Source organism: Polyodon spathula, chromosome 21 (genome assembly GCF_017654505.1).
Source record: "Polyodon spathula isolate WHYD16114869_AA chromosome 21, ASM1765450v1, whole genome shotgun sequence".
Taxonomy (NCBI): Eukaryota; Metazoa; Chordata; class Actinopteri; order Acipenseriformes; family Polyodontidae; genus Polyodon; species Polyodon spathula.
In genome coordinates, this window is record NC_054554.1 from 19860807 (window position 1) to 19879405 (window position 18599).

Here is an 18599-nt window from a genome sequence, read left to right on the forward strand (position 1 = left end):
TGAAAAGAGAATGACAACCATTACCCTTTGAGGTCGTGTCCCCAGCTGACCTCTGTTTTCGAAAGAAAATGGCGATGGGCTACTGTGAGGACGTCCCTCTTCAACAGGAGGTGGTTGGTACTTCCCCCTCACAGCAGGGCCCTGATAGGGCAGCTTTTGTATATTTGCTTAGAGATTGACGGTCAGAGAGGCTCTTCCCATTCGGTAATGGTTGTCATTCTCTTTTCAGGGAACCAGAGTTATGGTAATAACCCAACATTTTCTTCGTACAAATAATACAGTGAAAGAGAAAATAAATACATGTGTAATTTATATGTGTTGACATACTGTATCAGAAACCATTATGCATTTGTCTTGCGATTTATTTTGATGTGGAATTATATCTGTGTTAAAATGTGATTACTTTAATTTTTACAAAATACCAGACAAAAAACAAAACCAGACTGCATCATAAACATCGACCTGTAAGTACTGTACTTCTAGTTTGTCATGCATAATGCAGGTGTGTTTATGTATATTATATAAATACTTATGAAATACACATGTTTCTTCGTATGATAATATAAAATTGTTAGCAAATCTTAAAAAGATACGCATGATTCCCCACCTTGCTGCAAATTATTACCAAAAAAAAAAAATCTACTTTAAAATTAACAGCATGCAGGGGCTTGTAGGACTATTGTGGGGCTTAATAATAACATGCAACAATATACTGAATTCAAATAAAGATGTTTAAAAAAAAAAATCACAGTAAACAAATATAATAAATTGTTTACACCTTATATTCCTGTGCTTGTGTGTAATTATTTTATTTTTCCTTTTTTACAGCAATATTCATTTCAAATTCAAACTCCATTTAATGAATAGCGTTAACAATACAATGGATACTGCTGTAAAAAAGGAAGTGATAAATGATGACATTTTATCTTTCCTGAAATACAACGACTGGTAACTTTAATTACATTAAATTGGAGAGCTATCTGAATTATTATTACAGTATTTGGTGCTGTGCAAGTACATTCACAATGTCAACTAGGATTACAGATGTTCACATAAATAATTTAACTGTACTTAGGACGGTATGTATAGGAAGCCAATCGTTTCGTGCATTTCTCAAATTGTATATACACCTTAAAACATCATCTTCCACTAAAAACATGTACGTTTTCTACATTAAAACAGGTTTAGATTTCCCACCTAGATTTGATTAAAAACAGTTGTCAAATGTTGGTCAAAAATAGTATTCTCTACATGAAGAAAAGTGTTTGTACCCACTTTCCCACTCAATTTATTGAAAAGGTTCAAAGTCACCAAGCAATTTCCAGGGAAATTAAATGACTATCTACTTCTGTTTCTGTGCAGATCTAGACACACTAGCACCCCATGCAAAACAGCTGATTGATTAGTAGAACAGGCTGTAGAAAATGAAAAATTGAAAATGAAAGGGATCAATCATATAAAGTTGTGGTATCTACGAAGGCAGTGCATTATACCCTGATCTGTTTGCTCATTCAGCTCTGTAACGCCTCTTGGTGTCATTACTTGTTTTTCACTTAAGCCCTGTAGCACTGTGTGGTGTCCACTGTTCTACTTCCCCAGTCCCTGTGAATGCCATATGGCATTGTGTCAGTATACCAATCATTTTACAGCATGGTAATACTAAAACTTGCGTGTTGGTTTTGGGTGACGTTAAAATAGACAAAAAACAGGCAGAATTTTGTTTTTTGAGTTCAATAGTTCCAAAATTAAACTGAATATGATGTGGACTAAACTTCTCATAGGTTACATATTTCTTACGGGGTTTCGAGCAATTTACTGCAGGGGTTCATAATAGAATCCAAATTGGCCGCTGTGGGCAGAATGACTTAAGGGTACATTCAAACTATCACATTTATACTTTATATTGGGTACTACATCTCATACCCACTGTATTTTAGTGAAATAAATGCAACAGTCAATAACAAGATCAGCAAACAGAGTTGGTATTAGGATCCTGACTGTTTATATCTATACAGGTGTCATATGACTGGGTCCAGCTTGCCAAAAGAATGAATAATACACTAGAATTAAAGTGCAAAAAAAAAAAACTGATTTATTTACAAGAAACAAAAGAAAAACCAAGAAAAAAAAAACTACAGAAAGAAATATGCCATGAGTATATAGATAGATAGACAGATAGATAGATAGACAGATAGAGTAGGAAAGGTTCTTGGAGTCAACAAAAAATACTTTGGTACCAAAAATAAACAGGCCACCCTGTCACACCGTCCCACTGATTTGTGTGTCTAGCCTACCTGGCTCGTGGAAATCTCCTTTGTGATGAGGAACCTGAGCTGGTCCTGGTCTGCCCTAGAGTAATACAGCCTGCAGCAAGAGGGTGCTCCATCTCTGCCTGCTCGCCCGGACTCCTGGTAATACCCTGCCATGGACTTGGCAATGTTCCAATGAGCCACAAACCTGCCAAGACAGCCAGGTCAGGGGAGGCTTTATCCAGCCTGCAAGGCTTTATTATCCAGGTTTTTTTTGTAAAATCTAAGCTGACATACGCATTCCTTTCCTCGTACCCAATAAAATAATTAAAAAAAAAAACTATTGTGCCATCAAACACATTAAACAGGATATAAAGTAATTCTGATTTCATCTTGCAATGTGTTCTGGGTGAAAGCATGTCAGTCAATAGGGAAAGCAACCGGTTGGTTAATAACAGGAAAGAAGCCACTGAAGGGGAGTGGGCCCTCCGCCAAGCAAGTGCAGCACTAATTGAAAGCATGGTTTTTATGCTCTTTACCCAAGTGTAAGAACATAAGAAAATGTACAACAGAGAGGCCATGAGGCCCATCTAAGCATGTCTGGATCCTAGTAGCTGACTGATCTCAGAACTTTGTCAAGGTGTTAAAGGATTCAAGTGATACTACCTGAACAAGATGACTAAGCAGCCCGTTCCATACCCGCACCATTCTGTGTGAAAAAGTGCCTCCTTCCCTCTGTCCTAAGCCCATCTCCACTAAATTCCCTTAAGATTTTAAAAACTTCAAATCATCTTCCCCGATTCTTTTTTTATCCAGGCTAAACAGATTCAGTTCTTTCAGCCTATCTTTGTAGCTCAGTCCTTTAAGTCCTGGTATTAGTCTGGTTGTTCTTCTACAGACTCTCTCCAGGGTCAATGTCCCTTTAGTGCTGTGGCGACCAGAATTGAACACAGTGATCCAGGTGCGATCTCACCAGCGCATTATACAACCTCATAATCTCCTTGGATTTGTACTCTAAACTTTCGGCTCTATACCCAAGCATCCGTTTTGCCTTTTTGATTGCTTCCCTGCACTGTGTGGCTGCTGACAGCGATGAATGGATTACCACATCAAGGTATTTCTCCTGTTCTAGTTCTATCCCTGCCTAGAAATATTATGTTTTAAAATTAAAATACAAGTTCACAATAACATCTGTTTCTTTCAAAACTTGATATTTGAGACCAATATAGCGAAAGGAAGTGCACAGCACATATAATATCATTTTTGTTGGCTACAATCGATGTAATCCTCAATTTGCATAGCACCTGAGTTTATACATAGCACACACCTTTGTAAAAGTACCTTAAAATGAACACTCACAGGGAAACCAGGGACAGCAAACAATGAACCACATGAAGCACTGATACTGGCAAGTCAAACCAGACACTTCCCAGTAAGGATACAGGTGCTTTAAACCAAAAGCAAGGAAAGGGCTGTGCCAAGAACTCACTGACCTGACGTTGGCCTTGTCCACTCCCATTCCGAAGCTGATGGTGGCCACAATGACCGGCACCTTGCCCTCCATCCACTTGTTCTGCACTGTCGCCCGGTCACCTGCCTTCAGGCCTGCAAATCCACAAAGCAGACTTTAGGGAATCAGTGTGAAGCACATTGGGTCAAACATTTGAGTCTAGTGACTTAAAAGGATCCATAATGTCAGAGATATAGTTACATAATTACACAATACATAATTAAAATATTTGTTACTGTATAAAAATGGTTATTTTACAATACAGGTTATGTTACCAAGTTCTTAGTTCTTTGGTCTTCCACCATCACAAAATTATATGTAACTTCCTGCATATGAATATGTCACCAGGGATTATGACTCTCACCAGTCAAGAGCAATGTATGAAACATTTATATCTGTGAATAGTAGTATTGCTAAAAGAAAGGAAATGAATGTGGATCAGCACCATGAGCAAGTACTATTGAATGCCATGCATTTCACTAAGTGAGAAAATAAAGTGCTCTTGCAATGATACTTTTGACTTTCTATGATTTCATAATACATTTATTACCAATACATTTAAATAAGAAATAAAAGCCTTATGTGCCCTGCATGGTAACCCTTAGAGGAGCATTCTCCTTTGAAAGCACTATGCAACCCACGCTAGCCCCAGTCTCCACACCTGTGGTACCCCTTAGAGCAGAGTTCTCTTGAAAGCACTGTGCAATCCTTGCTAGCCCCAGCCTCCACACCTGCATGGTAACCCTTGAGGAGCATTCTCCTTTGAAAGTACTGTGCAATCCTGCTAGCCCCAGCCTCCATACCTGCATGGTAACCCTTAGAGTTCTCTTTGAAAGCACTGTGCAATCCCTGCTTGCCCCAGCCTCCATACCTGTGGTACCCTTAGAGTAGAGTTCTCTTTGAAAGCATTGTGCAATCCCTGCTAGCCCCAGCCGCCATACCTGCATGGTAAGCCTTGGATAAGATCCCTCTCTGGGTCAGCTTATTTGCCACCTCTCCACAGCTGTCTCTGGTCCGACAGTAAATGATCCCACAACCAGAGAATCCCTACACAGGACAGAGGTATGTTACTGGACTGAGTTCACACCTCAATATCACAAGTCAAACAGCAAGAAGACTGATGAACAACATGATTACAGGCTCTTTGAAAATGAGCAGCCATACTCAAATGGCTGGGTGGTGAAAATGTTACCTGTCCAAAAACATTTCACATGTACAAGAATAAAAATAATGTTTTAATGGTGTCTGAAAATACAAACATAAAACGTATCTAAAAATGAAAGCCCACTGAGTTAATTACTCCCTTATGACACTACTGCATGTCATGGGATAGTTCTGAAAGATATCCCAAGTGATCCAGGAAGATAGGAAACAGCACAGCAAGGTCCAATACATCTTCCAGGTGTTGTTATAACCTATATGGTCATGATACTGACTAACTCTGAGATATGAGATAATGGCTCTAACTTTTACATCACATCTTTACAGATTTTGAACAGGTGTTTTTATTACAGGTTAAAGTCTACCTTAGACTGTTGAGTAAAAGTAATTCTGTGTATTATGTGTAATAGACCTAACAAAAGCATTTTACATCTGTCTCAATACGTTATGCAGTTCTTCCAAAACATGTCTTAGGTGTACAGTGAGTAGATGAGGTTCTTCCTGTCAATCACCACCTCATATAATCAGAAAGCGAGAGCTACAGATATCAAGAGTTACCCCATCTGTGTTCTTTTCTCCCAGCGCTTGCAGACAGAACTCCTTGAGGTCTGAGTAGGGGTCGGGCAGCAGATTCCTGAAGATCACATCGTAAAAGAGGTTCGACCTGAAGCAAGGTGTTTTGAAGTTGGCAAGGGGCTGGCGCAGGTGCAAGGAGTTTGCAATGTCATCCTGGACCTTCTTTGTGGCCGTGGCGGTCAGTGCCACACAGGGGGTTCCTGGAATACGGTCCCGCAGAAAGCCCAGCTTCAGGTAGTCAGGCCGAAAGTCGTGTCCCCACTGGGAGACGCAATGTGCCTCATCCACAACGAGGTAGGACAGCAGCCCACGGGACAGCAGCAAGGACAGCAAGGGCTGAAAGGAATGGGACGCTGCCATCTCTGGGGTGATGTAGAGCAGCTTGATACAGGGGCTCTCACTCTGTAGGTCTGCTTCAATCTTCCGCCGCTCCTGTGCTTGAAGCGTGGAGTTCAGAGAGCAGGCCTTCACCTTCATAGCAAGAAGGTGATCCACCTGGTCCTGCAAACACACAGGGTTAGCACCTTTATAGGCAACGAGTTGGGAACCTGCAGGTCAAATATGTGTATAGTCATTAACCAGAGTAACATTAAGAACATAAGAAAATGTATGAACAAGAGAAGGCTATTCAGCCCATCTAAGCTTGTCCAGTTCTCAAAACTTTGCCAAGTTGTGTCTGAAAGGATTTAACAGATTCACCACTATGTGTGAAGAAGTGTGTCCTTCCCTCTATCTTAAGTCTATCTTCACTTAATTTCCAACTGTGTCCTCTGGCCCTGGTCCTTGTGGTGTGCTTAAAGTATTGGTTTGGGTTAACAATGTCAATTACTTTTAAGATTTTAATGACTTCAATTCTGAGGTCAATTACAATTGGAATTGTGTCATTCATAATTAATTCCAATTGCAATGTAATTGTAGCTGAACCTTGGCATACCTGTGTAATTGTAGCTGCAATTATGCCATGTAATAATTGATTAATTACAGTTCAGTTATGCCTCTGTCATACTTATTTTTTCAAAATTTCATAATTTGATAAACATACGTGATTGTGACAGAGAGCAAATGAATCCGAGTAAATAATCTCCCTCCCGACCTGTGAGGGCGCTGTGTAACAGGAACAGTGTGTCCCGGGCTGTATGGTTTGACAGTTCATTCCAGGGTCAGTTGGAAGTCAGCGATCCATGATGCTGGCGGAGCCACAATACCACAAGTCATTGCCCTAACACGGTAGCTGATGTGTCAGTCATTGGAGAAGACGTGATTGCACTCGCTACTGAAGGGGCGGGACTGAAGGTATATCAGGGGATGTGGCCAAGCAATCTGTTCCTCTGTTATGGTTACGGACTGACCGTGACAAGTAAAAGAAACCATGAGTGTTTCTGTTGTACTATTTGTCTACTAACTGTTTGTCATTGCTGGCTAAAGATCTTGGAGCTGTCGCTGTTAAGCCAGCATCAAATCCGGACTGCACCGTACCACTGTTAAGCACCACTTGCACCCGGAGCACTCACTATTGGACTGGTGATCGTGTAGGTGTTTTAAAGTATGTGTTTATTATTATTATTACCATTTGGGGAATGAACCCTGTGGTTTTACTGACTTTACACATCGTTGTGTTATTATTTAAAAGCCATAAATAAAGCTTTGTTATTTACCATTGAACTGTTGTTGGACTGTTGTTTCTAAGCACTGCACCGTCTACACCTGCGCACTACAAACCACTTTGCCACAGTGACCCATTGCATATCAGTATAACTTTGCTGAATGACAATTACAGCAGCACTGTTAGCTCGATATTAGAAGCAGCTTAAGCCATTCAGATCTAATTACATTTAGCAAACAAACGAAGAACTATACCTTGATCGGAGACAAATGGTCCAAATGAATTACACTTGAATTTTCTTATGATTTTTATATGAAATTTATTTTTGCATGAGATGCAAGTGTCCAAATCTAGCCCATCACGATTGTTTGGTTCCCTTTAACTGATGAGGATCATCACACAGATCGTCACTTGCATGCACACAACACCTGGCACTATTTATATCATCAAAAATTGTGGAATCCCATCCCAATATAACACAATTAATCAGCCTCACATATGTTAATATAATTTAAACAATTTGAAAAATAGACTATTCTACCATTTTCACTGTCCACAAGAAGCCACCGTTCAGTTCAATTCCTTTGCCTTACCAGAACTTATCCGAACAGTTACCCCCGAGGGCCAACATTGGGAACATTGGCTTTTTAGAACAGGGTCTCAATCAGATTTACTAGAAAGCAGCGGCTTTGTTCTACATCGACCCATTACCTGAATAAGTGCAATGAGTGGGGACACAACGATGGTGACTCCCTTAGCCAGGACAGCAGGCAGCTGGTAACAGAGTGATTTCCCAGCACCAGTGGGCATGCACACAAACACATCCTTTTCACCTTGAGGAGCAGAAAGATCAGATCAGGAATCCACAGCAGGAGAAACAGAGAGAACTGCAGTTGGCATCTCTATCATCAGGCTTTGAGAGAAGACTCCTGTTGCACAGCAGTTTGAGGCTGTTTTCAGTTCTCAATATTTAGACACAGCATCAACAAGTCACATGCAAGTAAGCAGACTCACCTGAAATACCTCAAAAGTTAATAAAACTGGTATCTTAAATGTATTTACATATCTATAGTGAATTAGCCCAGAAATGAAATGTCTGGACCTTGGTTGCCTTTCAAACAAAACATACCTATAATGTTTTGCTACTGTGGAACTTGGACAAAATTGTACATTGAATTATGTAAATGATTTTATCATTGAAAAAAAAAAGCGTCTTACCTTGTACCACCGCTCTGGTGGCGTTTTCTTGCAGGGAAGTCCGAAATGAGTCGAATCCGAAGACGTTTTTGAGAGTCTGACTGATTTTGCTTTCCGAGCCGGGGTTGGAGGAGTCTTTTGGGATTTTTATGTTGGACGACATGCCTCAATACGTAACTTATACAAAAAAATATATATATAAACAGTGGCTTCATGTAAAAATCACATACAATACTGCTTACAGCTGATTAATAATGCTTCATATCTAAAACACTATCACAAATCGCTTTTATTCCAAATTATTAGATATTAAAATATATCATAGCAAAAATATAAATAGGCTATGATGTGTATACCCTAGACAGTGATATTAATCAATATAACTTGTAAAGAAAGCGATTAGCGGCAGTACGCTAAATTCCTGTCCAAACCACTTGACTAATCAAATCAAAATAAAGCAGCTATAATCTAATCAAAACATATCAACAGTGTTTTAAACCGTGTGAATATCAATTTGCACTGCAAAACAAACAACACCAAGGCTGACCTTTATGAAGTGAGTACATTAAACCAAATCAAAAGCCTTTATTTTCTGTGCGTCTGCTCTGTCACACAAATCCAACTTTTCCTCAACTTCTTCGACGCACACGGATGACCTCACTGCGATATTTGCATAATTAAAAATAAAAATCATATCTAATTATTCTCTGGAAATAAAATTAAAATAATTGCTCATAATCAGTGTTCGTGGATAATACAACACTGGAATTTAAATGTAGTAAAACAATAAAGTGTTTATTTTGACTGTTCTGCACATGCGTGCGTTTGACTCCCAACTCTGTGAATTACAAACTTCAGCGGATTGAGGCTGGATAATGATAATTTTAGCTCTGTTCTCAATACCGGAAAAGTTTCGGTTTGTATTTTGTTTGTTTCATTATGTAATTAGCGGAACAAATGGTAATATCAGTACATTTTTCGCACTGTCCATTGAAATCGTGCGGCAGTCTATTTCTGTTGCTACGAGCAACCAATACGCATTCATATCCTTCAAGCAGCAAGACACATAATGATGACCCCTTTCGGTCGCGGTTTGTTGCCCTAAGCTCTTGAGGTCCAATCAGAGAGCTTCTCTTGCAGCGATCAAAAGGGAACCAAGAGTCGCGAAGTGATGATGTAAATATAAGCTTGCGATAGCAATGGCGAGCGGAAAGAAAAATGCGATTTTGTCGTCACTGGCGGCTTATGGGGATGATTCGGAACAGGAATCTGACACCGATACCGGGGAGGCAGGTAAGGAAGGATTCACCCAAAGCTGTATAGGAATAGGGAGCCACCGAGAAAAATGTTACTGTACCGAAGACTGTTCTATTCACACACATATAAAAAATCAGCTGTTGAGTCTCGTATTGTTTTACTATACACAACAGAACCTGTCCGATTACTACTACTAGATTTCCCGAGAAAACTGAGATTGACCACTTTTTAACCTTACTTTGTTGTCCTAGTCAGAAACAGTACAATTGTTCAGTCGTGCCGGTTTTGCTATTTTGTATTCACAAGTACAAAACTGTAGCAGTGTGCTCAGCACCGTAGTTAATTATAAACAAACATCTAATATAGAAACGTATGGATTATTACTTGTTTAATATTCTATTCTGTTTAACTTCCTGGACCATGGCTAGTTTTTTTTTTTTTTTTAAATTGTGTTTTATCTTGGAAGTGCCACCAGCCAAGTTATCAATTAGTTTTGTGTTTTGATGAACACAGACAGTTTATAAGTGAGTTGAAAAATGGGAAACTAACGTTTCTCTGCAATAATAATAATAATAATAATAATAATAATAATAATAATAATAATATTAATAGTTATTGTCAGGGCATTATAAATTAACAATGTCAGGTACATCTGTGTGAACATCATTATTGCAAAAGAAAGCACTGGAGTACAGTATTGGCAATTTACAAAACATCATTCCAAAAACAGTTCTGCCATGCTTTCTCAGTCTATACCAAATTAATGAGACTTGCATCTTGTTGATGTAAGTAGGAGTTGATGTGAAACATTTGCTGGGGTGCTTATTTGCTTTTCTGTAATTAACATAATAATACCATAGGTTGTTATATTTTCTGTTATATGTGGCATAATATCTGTTCAAATTGTTCTGGAGGAATAAAACAACACCTCTAATTCATCCAAGCATGTTCTCTGAAATGAGCCTCAAAAGATTCAATAATGGTAATGTTCAGCTCTGGTGAGTGGACAAGGTGGTAATGGTAAGGTCTCCCTTGCATTTTTCAAAGCAGTCACAAACAGCTTCTGTGAACATTTGGTGACAACATGCCTATATTCTAGCATTATCTTGTTAAAAAACTATAGTTGGATACAGTTCCTTTTAGTAATATTTTTTGTGCTCTTAAAGTTTACAAACGGGAGGAGGCTATTTGGCCCATCTTGCTCATTTGGTTGTTAGTAGCTTATTGATCCCAGGGTGTCGGCTTCAACAACATTACTAGGGAGTTGGTTCCAGATTCCCTGTGTTCTGAATTCCCATTTATCTAATCTCCACTTGTGACCCCCTGGTCCTTGTTTCCTTTTTCAGGTCAAAAAAATCCCTTGGGTCAACATTATCGATACCTTTTAGAATTTTGAATACTTGAATCAGATTGCCATGTATTATTTTTTGTTAAAGGCTGAATCGATTCAAATCTTTTAGCCTGTCTGCATGTTACATGCCTTTTCAACCCGGAATAATTCTGGTCACTCTTCTTTACACTCTTTCTAGAGCAGCAGTGTCCTTTCTTATAGCGAGGTGACCAGAACTGAACACAGCATTGTAGATGAGGTCTTACTAATGCACTGTACAGTTTTAACATTACTTCCCTTCATTTAAATTCAACACTTTTTACTATATATCCGAGCATCTTGTTGGCCTTTTTTTTTTTTTTTTTTTATAGCTTCCCCACATTGACTAGATGAAGACGTTTGAGTCAATATGAATTCCTAGGTCTTTTTCATAGATACCCTCTTCAATTTCAGTATCTCCCATATGGTATTTATAATGCACTTTTCAGCATCTTACACTTTTCTCTATTAAATGTCATTTGCCATGTGTCTGCCCAGTTATGAATGCTGTCTAGATCATTTTGGATCTTTGCTGCTGCGTCAGTGTTTGCCACGCCTCCTTTTTTGTGTCTGCAAATTTAACAAGTTTGCTTACTATACCAGAATCTAAATCATTAATGTAGCTTAGGAATAGCAGAGGAGCTAATACTGATCGATGTGGTGTTCCAAGTTACGAAGTAGCCTTAAGAAGTAGCCAAGGTCTGTCTTAAAAATGGAGAATCCTTACGGGTTTGGCAGTTCCAGTGATATGAAAAGTGAAGACATCATTTCGGTAACAGAAAGTGATTCAGAAAATGATCTGAGTATTAAAGAAACTGAGGCTACGTACACACACACATGCTAAATGTAGTTGTGAGTTCACCTTTTGCTCTTAACCCTCTATGGTACGCACCATAAAAAACATCTGATTTTTTTTTTTTTTTAAATGTCAATCTTTATTTATTTAGTTCCTTTGAACATAAATCTGAAATCATTTTTTTCAAGTATTTTCATTAACAAAAATCCTTAATATATCTCCACAGATACATAGTATCATTACGGGGGGGAGTGATCAATTAATCAAGCAAATATTGTAACAAAACAGAATGATTCTAAAATATCTGTAAACAACAGATATTAAAACTCTTCCCTTTTTTTTTTTTTTTTTTTTTTTTTTTTTAATATCCTGTGGCTAGCTGTTCTTTGTAATGCCATCAGCTCAATTGTGAAATGCAAAAAAACAGTTTTGCTCTGCTACCAGGCACAAAAATGCACCACATTTCTCACCATGCACTCTTTGTCAGCTTTTGGCAAGCTCCATATTTGCATCTTCCTCTTTTCTCATGGAAGACTGGACAGTGATAGAGTTTGTCTTTCATACAGTCTTCATTGGCTACAGATGTCTGTCTTCTCCTTTTGTTTGGTACTTCAAGCTCAGCACTTGGTCTCCCCCTGTTTTTCACTTTGCCCATCCAGCACAAGGATTTGGCAATGTCAGCCTTGAAGGTGAAAAGAGACATCTGTTGCTTATGGCTGATACTTCAGTCATCACTTGCACGATGGTACATCAGCCATGCCACCACAGAGTACAAGTCCATCATGCAGAAAAAGATCTGCATATAGTACTTCTTGGAACGTACTTTAGTGCGGTACAGGGCAAGAAGGGAATCCAGCAAGTCCACTCCTCCCATGAACTTGTTGAAGACCCTAACAACAGATGGACATGTTACTTCCACCCGCTGTTTTGTCTTCTTGTCCCATCTTTTGATACTGGTGCTGGGATGAGCCCCTACAAAGCTGCTGAGCAGGTGGACAGACCTGTTGTCCTGCCATTTCACCAGCTTGAGTTCACACTGACCTGTAGCCACAGTCTTCTCGATGAACAATCCCCGCCACATCCTCTTCATTTCCAAATCTGTGGGCATTCTGTTGTTTGGGACATGATTGCCAGTGTAATTTGCAGATCAGGGCTGCAAAACCAGTTATCAAAATAAAGCTGGTGGTTTTGATTTTGTGGTATTGTTTGGGCACGTCCAGTGACCACATTCCACTGACACCAACAGATGGTAAATGGGCTGGATGTTCTTTTTTTCCCCCCTGTGTAAAATTCAAAATCATAGGCAATGCCACTCACTCCAGCCAGGCAAAACATTTTGTAGCCCCACTTCTTGGGTTTTTTAGGGTTGTACTGTTTCAGGCCACTTTTTCCCTTGAATGGAATCACTTGCTTATCAACTGATAGACACCTTTCCTTTGGTATCATCTTCAGTTTTTCCCGAATTTGTTCAAACACTTCTCGTACTTTGAGACGGTCAGTGTTGCCATCCAGTATCTGAGAGTTGTCACAGAAGTGGAGACTACCCTTTATCTTTTCCCATAGATGAAGTGCTATAACATCAGCTACCTGGGGTATATAACTATGTGAGCTCCAGTACTTTCTTCTGCCAGGTATGCCAATGAGAGACATGTAGAAAGTAACACCTAAGAATTGCTCAAGTTCTTTGGTATCTAACTGCAGTGGACTAATGAATAGAGATTGGATTGCTCCAATTACCAAGGCGAGTAGGTTGTCATCTACTAAATACTGGAAGTATTCTACAGGGGTGCTAACCCTGACTTCAGGAGGGCGTTGGTCTCTCCACTCTGGCGTTGCATGTGCATGGTTTTGTTGGTTTTCCACAAAAGTTGGCTACTGTAATTGTTCTGTCTTGCATTGTGATCTGTGTCTCTGTCTGTCTCCTGGGTCATGTGACTGAGAGGTATCTTCGCTTTCACTGCCATCAGAAGTACTGTCTGCAGTAACATTAGATCCTGTAAAAAGATAAATCAGTGTCATGGCAACCATTGCTATAAGCATTACATTAATAGTGATGATGATGATGATGATGATGATGATGATGATGATGATGATGATAATAATACTAATTGTGATAATAATGCTAATAATAAAGGTGCTGGCATGGAAGCCTAATATACACCCTCCCAGACCCGAGTACCAGTAATGTATCAAATGGATGGTGTACTAAGGTAAGGATAGATTGTGTGTGTCAATACTCAATACTAAACCTAACAAAATAACAACACTGCTACTTCACCTGACGTCTCTGTAAGCTCATTAGAGTCGTTATCTGAGCTACTTTATTCACCTTCCTCATCACTGCTACCTGGTGGAATGCAATTTTTGTGCTGTTTTCCTCCATAAAACACAGAAGGTGCAATTACTGCCATCATATATACTGTTTAAAAGAAGGAAATTCTTGCACCTTACAATTTTGCATTGCATGTCTTCCAAGTCAAACCCATACAGTTTATCTCTGGGGATACATTAATAAATTTAAACATTTCCAAAGATAGTATCCATAGTATATATATATATATATTAGATATATCTATATATATATATATATATATATATATATATATATATATATATATATATATATATATATATATATATATATATTCATGCAATCAATAGCCTAGGCTTACACATGTTGTTAAAAAAATCAGCAACACTCTAGCTATATTATTTTATTTGTAAAAGTCTTACCTTTTAGGTTTCCATGTGCTTCAGCTCGCAGCAGGAAGTCAAAACAAGTGTTTGGATGTCAAAACATGGTAAAGGAGAGTCACAGTGCCATCTGTTGGGTTGGAGGATTAACTCTGTCGTTTACTAAATGCAGTCTTATGACTTCCATGAAACAGTCTCTACAACAAAAGGTTTTGTTATTATATACGGTTTATATCTACACACAGTTTGGTTACAAAGAGCAGTGACAACCGCACTAGTTAATCCTGTTCAGAACAAGTGAAGTTCAGTTGCTAATTCAGTTTGTTTTTTTTATGCGCACTAACTGTGTGTGTGTGTGTGTGTGTGTGTGTGTATTACAACCATACTAACACAACTGCAGTTGGTGCTCAGTAGATTTCTGCGCAACTAATGATGTCATTGTTTAGCATATATGTGTATGTGTATATATATACATATATATATATATATATGATATATATATATATTATATATATATATATATATATAAAAAAAAAAAAAAAAAAGAAAAAGAAATATATATATATATATATATATATATATATATACGCACGCACGCACAGTACCAGTCAAAAGTTTGAGTACACCTGCTCGAAACCAGGTTTTTCATGATTATCTGTGCTTTAAACTGTATAAACTTGTCTATAAACACGTAATATTTTATATAATAGGTGTACTTATATAAGCTGATAACCATAAGTGAATTGCATTCATAAATTTAATTTTTAAATGAAAATGTAAATCTTGTCAATTTCAGTGAAATGGTCACCCAAAGCAAGGGGATTTCAGTCTGAAGCCCAAGTCAGTTAAAAGTCTGAAATGTGTATAACACGATGTTAAAACACTGGCGTAAGTATAAAAGTGTCTTTGATAGATGTTCTCTGAGTTAACTAGCATGTTACCTAATTAACCTTTTGTCACCAATTATTGTTAACAGGTGAGGGTCCATGATTACTATAAATATAGGTAGCATAGGCACAAGTTTGTCATTCCTGAATGTAAGGGAGCAGAAAATGGCAAAATACGCTCTGTTAAGCTAAGAAAAAAGACTGTAATTACTTTAAGAAATTAAGGTCAATCTTTAAAACAAATCACAAGAACTTTGCATGTGTCTGTAACTGCTGTGGCCAAGACCATCCTACTATTTGAAGAAACTGGCACTCATGAGGACCGAACAAGATCGGGCAGGCCAAGGGTGTCAGAACCTCAGAATCAGAGAACAAGTTAAGTTGAGTCACAAGTCTGCAAAACCAGTGATTAACTGCCCCTGAAATACAAGCTCAGCTAAATGCTACTAGAAGTCCAGATGTTTCAACATCAACTGTTCAGAGGAGATTGCGTGAAGCTGGCTTAACTGGATGAATTGCTGCAAAGAAACCATTGTTAAGAGTGCAGATTAAGAGGAAGAGACCTTCCTGGGCTAAAAAACACAGCAACTGGACGTTTTGAGGAATGGAAGTCGGTCTTATGGACCAATGAGTCAAAATTTGAAATATTTGGGTCCAACCGCTGAGTATTTGTAAGACGCAGAGAGGGTGAGTGCATGAGTTATACATATGTGGTTCCCACTGTCAGGCATAGAGGAGGCAGTGTCATGGTCTGGGGTTGCTTTGCTGGTGACCAGAGTTGGTGATCTTTACCAAGCTCATGGCAAGCTCAACCAGCATGGCTATCATAGCATACTTCAGAGGCATTCAATCAGGATTACGGCTAGTTGGGCAGTCCTTCATTCTTCAGCAAGATAATGACCCGAAACACCTCAAAGTTGTGCAAGAACTAACTGAAGAAGGAAAGTGAAGGACAACTCAGTCTAATGACCTGGCCTGCCCAGTCTCCAGACCTCAATCCCGTAGAACTTGTATGGGATGAACTGGACAGAAGAGTCAAAGCAAAGCTACCCACAAGTGTCCTACATCTCTGGGAATTGCTGCAGAAGAGCTGGGAAGACATGTCGGGTGATTTCCTGCTGAAACTTGTTAACTGAATGCCTTGTGTTTGTGAGGCTGTTATTAAGGCAAAGGGTGGCTATTTTGAGGAATCCAAGATTTAGAGACAATTTTCTTGAACATTGCTTTGATACTCCTTATGTTTTGTTTTGTATATTGTAACATGTCTTTTCATTTTCAAGTATTTACAGAAACGTATACGACGTAAAACATTGTCAGTTATGAAAAAAACCTAGTTTCTATGCAAGTGTACTCAAACTTTTGACTGGTAGTGTGTGTGTGTGTGTGTGTGTGTGTGTTTGTGTGTGTGTGTATATATTATTATTATTTTTTTTTTTTACTGGTAGGTGCCTGATGAGTTAAGTTGATTTTGTAATATTAATGAACAGTAAATGTATAACAGTGGTAAATAGTGCGTACATATTTTATTTAGTCAAAGTACAATTGTATAATATTTTGTTGTAAGAAAAAAAAATGTATTTTTGGTTTTGCGACGTGAATAAAACAATATGGGACAATTCGTATCCCCAAACGCTACTGTGACAAAACTCTTTTTTCCACCGTTAGCAAACATCTCATCTGTGTGTTTTTGCACTCCAGGAAATGTCTCAGCTAATGACAAAGACGCATATACCACTCCTTAGACATGCGTACATTTTTAATCCAACCATCTGGAAACTACTCAAGTCATTATCACAAACCTTCTGGGCGGAAGATCACCCAAATGTTTTGATCTACCATCATGGCACTGCAGATCGTCGCCACTGTATTTATCAGTGCAGGAAAAGCAAAATGGTGTCTCCGCTGGTTTTGCAGAAAAGAGCATGGCTGTGCTTGACGAGCTCTCGATCGATTACGTACTGTACTTTCTTCCAAAAGCATAAACAAAAACACAACCTCCATATTGTCACACAAAACCTCACGATCGGCATGTAATGATGGCCCGACTTCAGTGGTTTGTTTAAACAGGGAATGCGCTCACTTCAATAATGAAATGTGTGTGTACAACAAACAACCGCAGCAAGTGCCATTTTTAAATACAGTTGTCGAGCCAGCTGCAATGTGTGTGTACGTAGCCTAAGACTCCCCCTTATTTATTAAGCCATTCCAGGATGTTATTTTGGTCTCAACTGTACAAAGGTGTGTGTAATTAAGCATTAAAATCTAGGCTCAAGTTGCACTGCAATGAGAGTCTTTATACCTTGTTTTTAAATAGTCAAGCCTAAAAGCATCAATGGTTAAATGTGGTCTTTCAGAGGAGCAAGGAGGGCTGGTGTCGGCTGACTATGGGGAGTATGATGTGAGCCGCGTGGAGGAGGGAGACTCGAGGATCTCCATGGATGAGGAAAGCAGGGACAGCTCCAGGAACTCGGTGAGTACCACTGCCCCTGCATGCTGCTCCTCCAGGGATTCTTCAAGAACATTGTTTAACCACTGCTTGAAGCTGCTTGCCATTCTTGCTAAGTACTATATGCTGTAAGCCAACAATCAATTGGCATGCGTTATGTGGTAGTGTAAACTAGTGCTAGGACAAACATGTTTTTTATGTTTGAAATAGTCTTTTAATTTGTACCCTGTTACTGAAGAAAATAGTTATCTCGTACAAACAAGCAATGTTTGCTGGAGTATTTGAATGTTTTCTCAGTACTAGAAGCTACATACTGTTTGTGGTTTGAAGTAGAAATACATTCTCACAATGATAATTGATGGGTAGAAAGAGGGGCCTACTGATTCCTTGTGGTGTTTATTTTTTGAGCTCTGTGTTAAGAAATCTTGCACGTGAACATTATGGTGATCATTATTTTTAGACTTAATTTTCCCCCTCAAGTTCTTTAAAAGTTCTGTATAACAAATAGGTAGGCAATTCTGCATACTGTATAAGAAATGTTGTTCAAAGTAGCATGGCAAAAAAGTGAGACACTTATTTTTGCATGTATCAAGCCATTGTCAGTCGGTTTGTCTTTCTATATTATGAACACTAACTCCCTTGATCTTCTCCAATAGACCCTCCACAGTGCATCTTACAATCTTACACATTTTACAAATACTGTATTTACACTGAACAAAAATATAAATGCAACAATGTCAAAGACTTTACAGAGTTACAGTTCATATAAGGAAATCAGTCAATTGAAATAAAAAAAAGGCCCTAATCTATGGATTAGGGCATCTGTTGGTCACAGATACCTCATATATATAAAA

The 18599-nt window shown here is 38.6% G+C and overlaps 2 protein-coding genes across 3 annotated transcripts in view; one reads left to right on the plus strand and one right to left on the minus strand.

The window, feature by feature from the left end:
• The window catches only part of recql5 (RecQ helicase-like 5), a 41495-nt gene extending 32556 nt beyond the window's left edge, over window positions 1-8939 (minus strand). The window contains exons 1-7 of the mRNA XM_041222002.1: window positions 8844-8939; window positions 8318-8473; window positions 7811-7932; window positions 5479-5997; window positions 4701-4806; window positions 3743-3854; window positions 2295-2457 (exon numbers count right to left, since the gene is read on the minus strand). Of these exons, the coding sequence (XP_041077936.1) occupies window positions 2295-2457; window positions 3743-3854; window positions 4701-4806; window positions 5479-5997; window positions 7811-7932; window positions 8318-8459 (1164 nt within the window). The 5' untranslated portion in view covers window positions 8460-8473; window positions 8844-8939. The remainder of the gene's footprint in view (window positions 1-2294; window positions 2458-3742; window positions 3855-4700; window positions 4807-5478; window positions 5998-7810; window positions 7933-8317; window positions 8474-8843) is intronic.
• Window positions 8940-9452: 513 nt separating this feature from the next.
• Window positions 9453-18599, plus strand: part of LOC121296516 (SAP30-binding protein-like) — a 41691-nt gene continuing 32544 nt past the window's right edge. Inside the window, exons 1-2 of one of the 2 annotated variants that reach the window (XM_041222168.1) lie at window positions 9453-9589; window positions 17654-17769. In XM_041222168.1, coding sequence (XP_041078102.1) covers window positions 9496-9589; window positions 17654-17769 — 210 coding nt within the window. In that variant the 5' untranslated portion in view covers window positions 9453-9495. The remainder of the gene's footprint in view (window positions 9590-17653; window positions 17770-18599) is intronic. The other variant, XM_041222169.1, reaches the window with a different exon arrangement.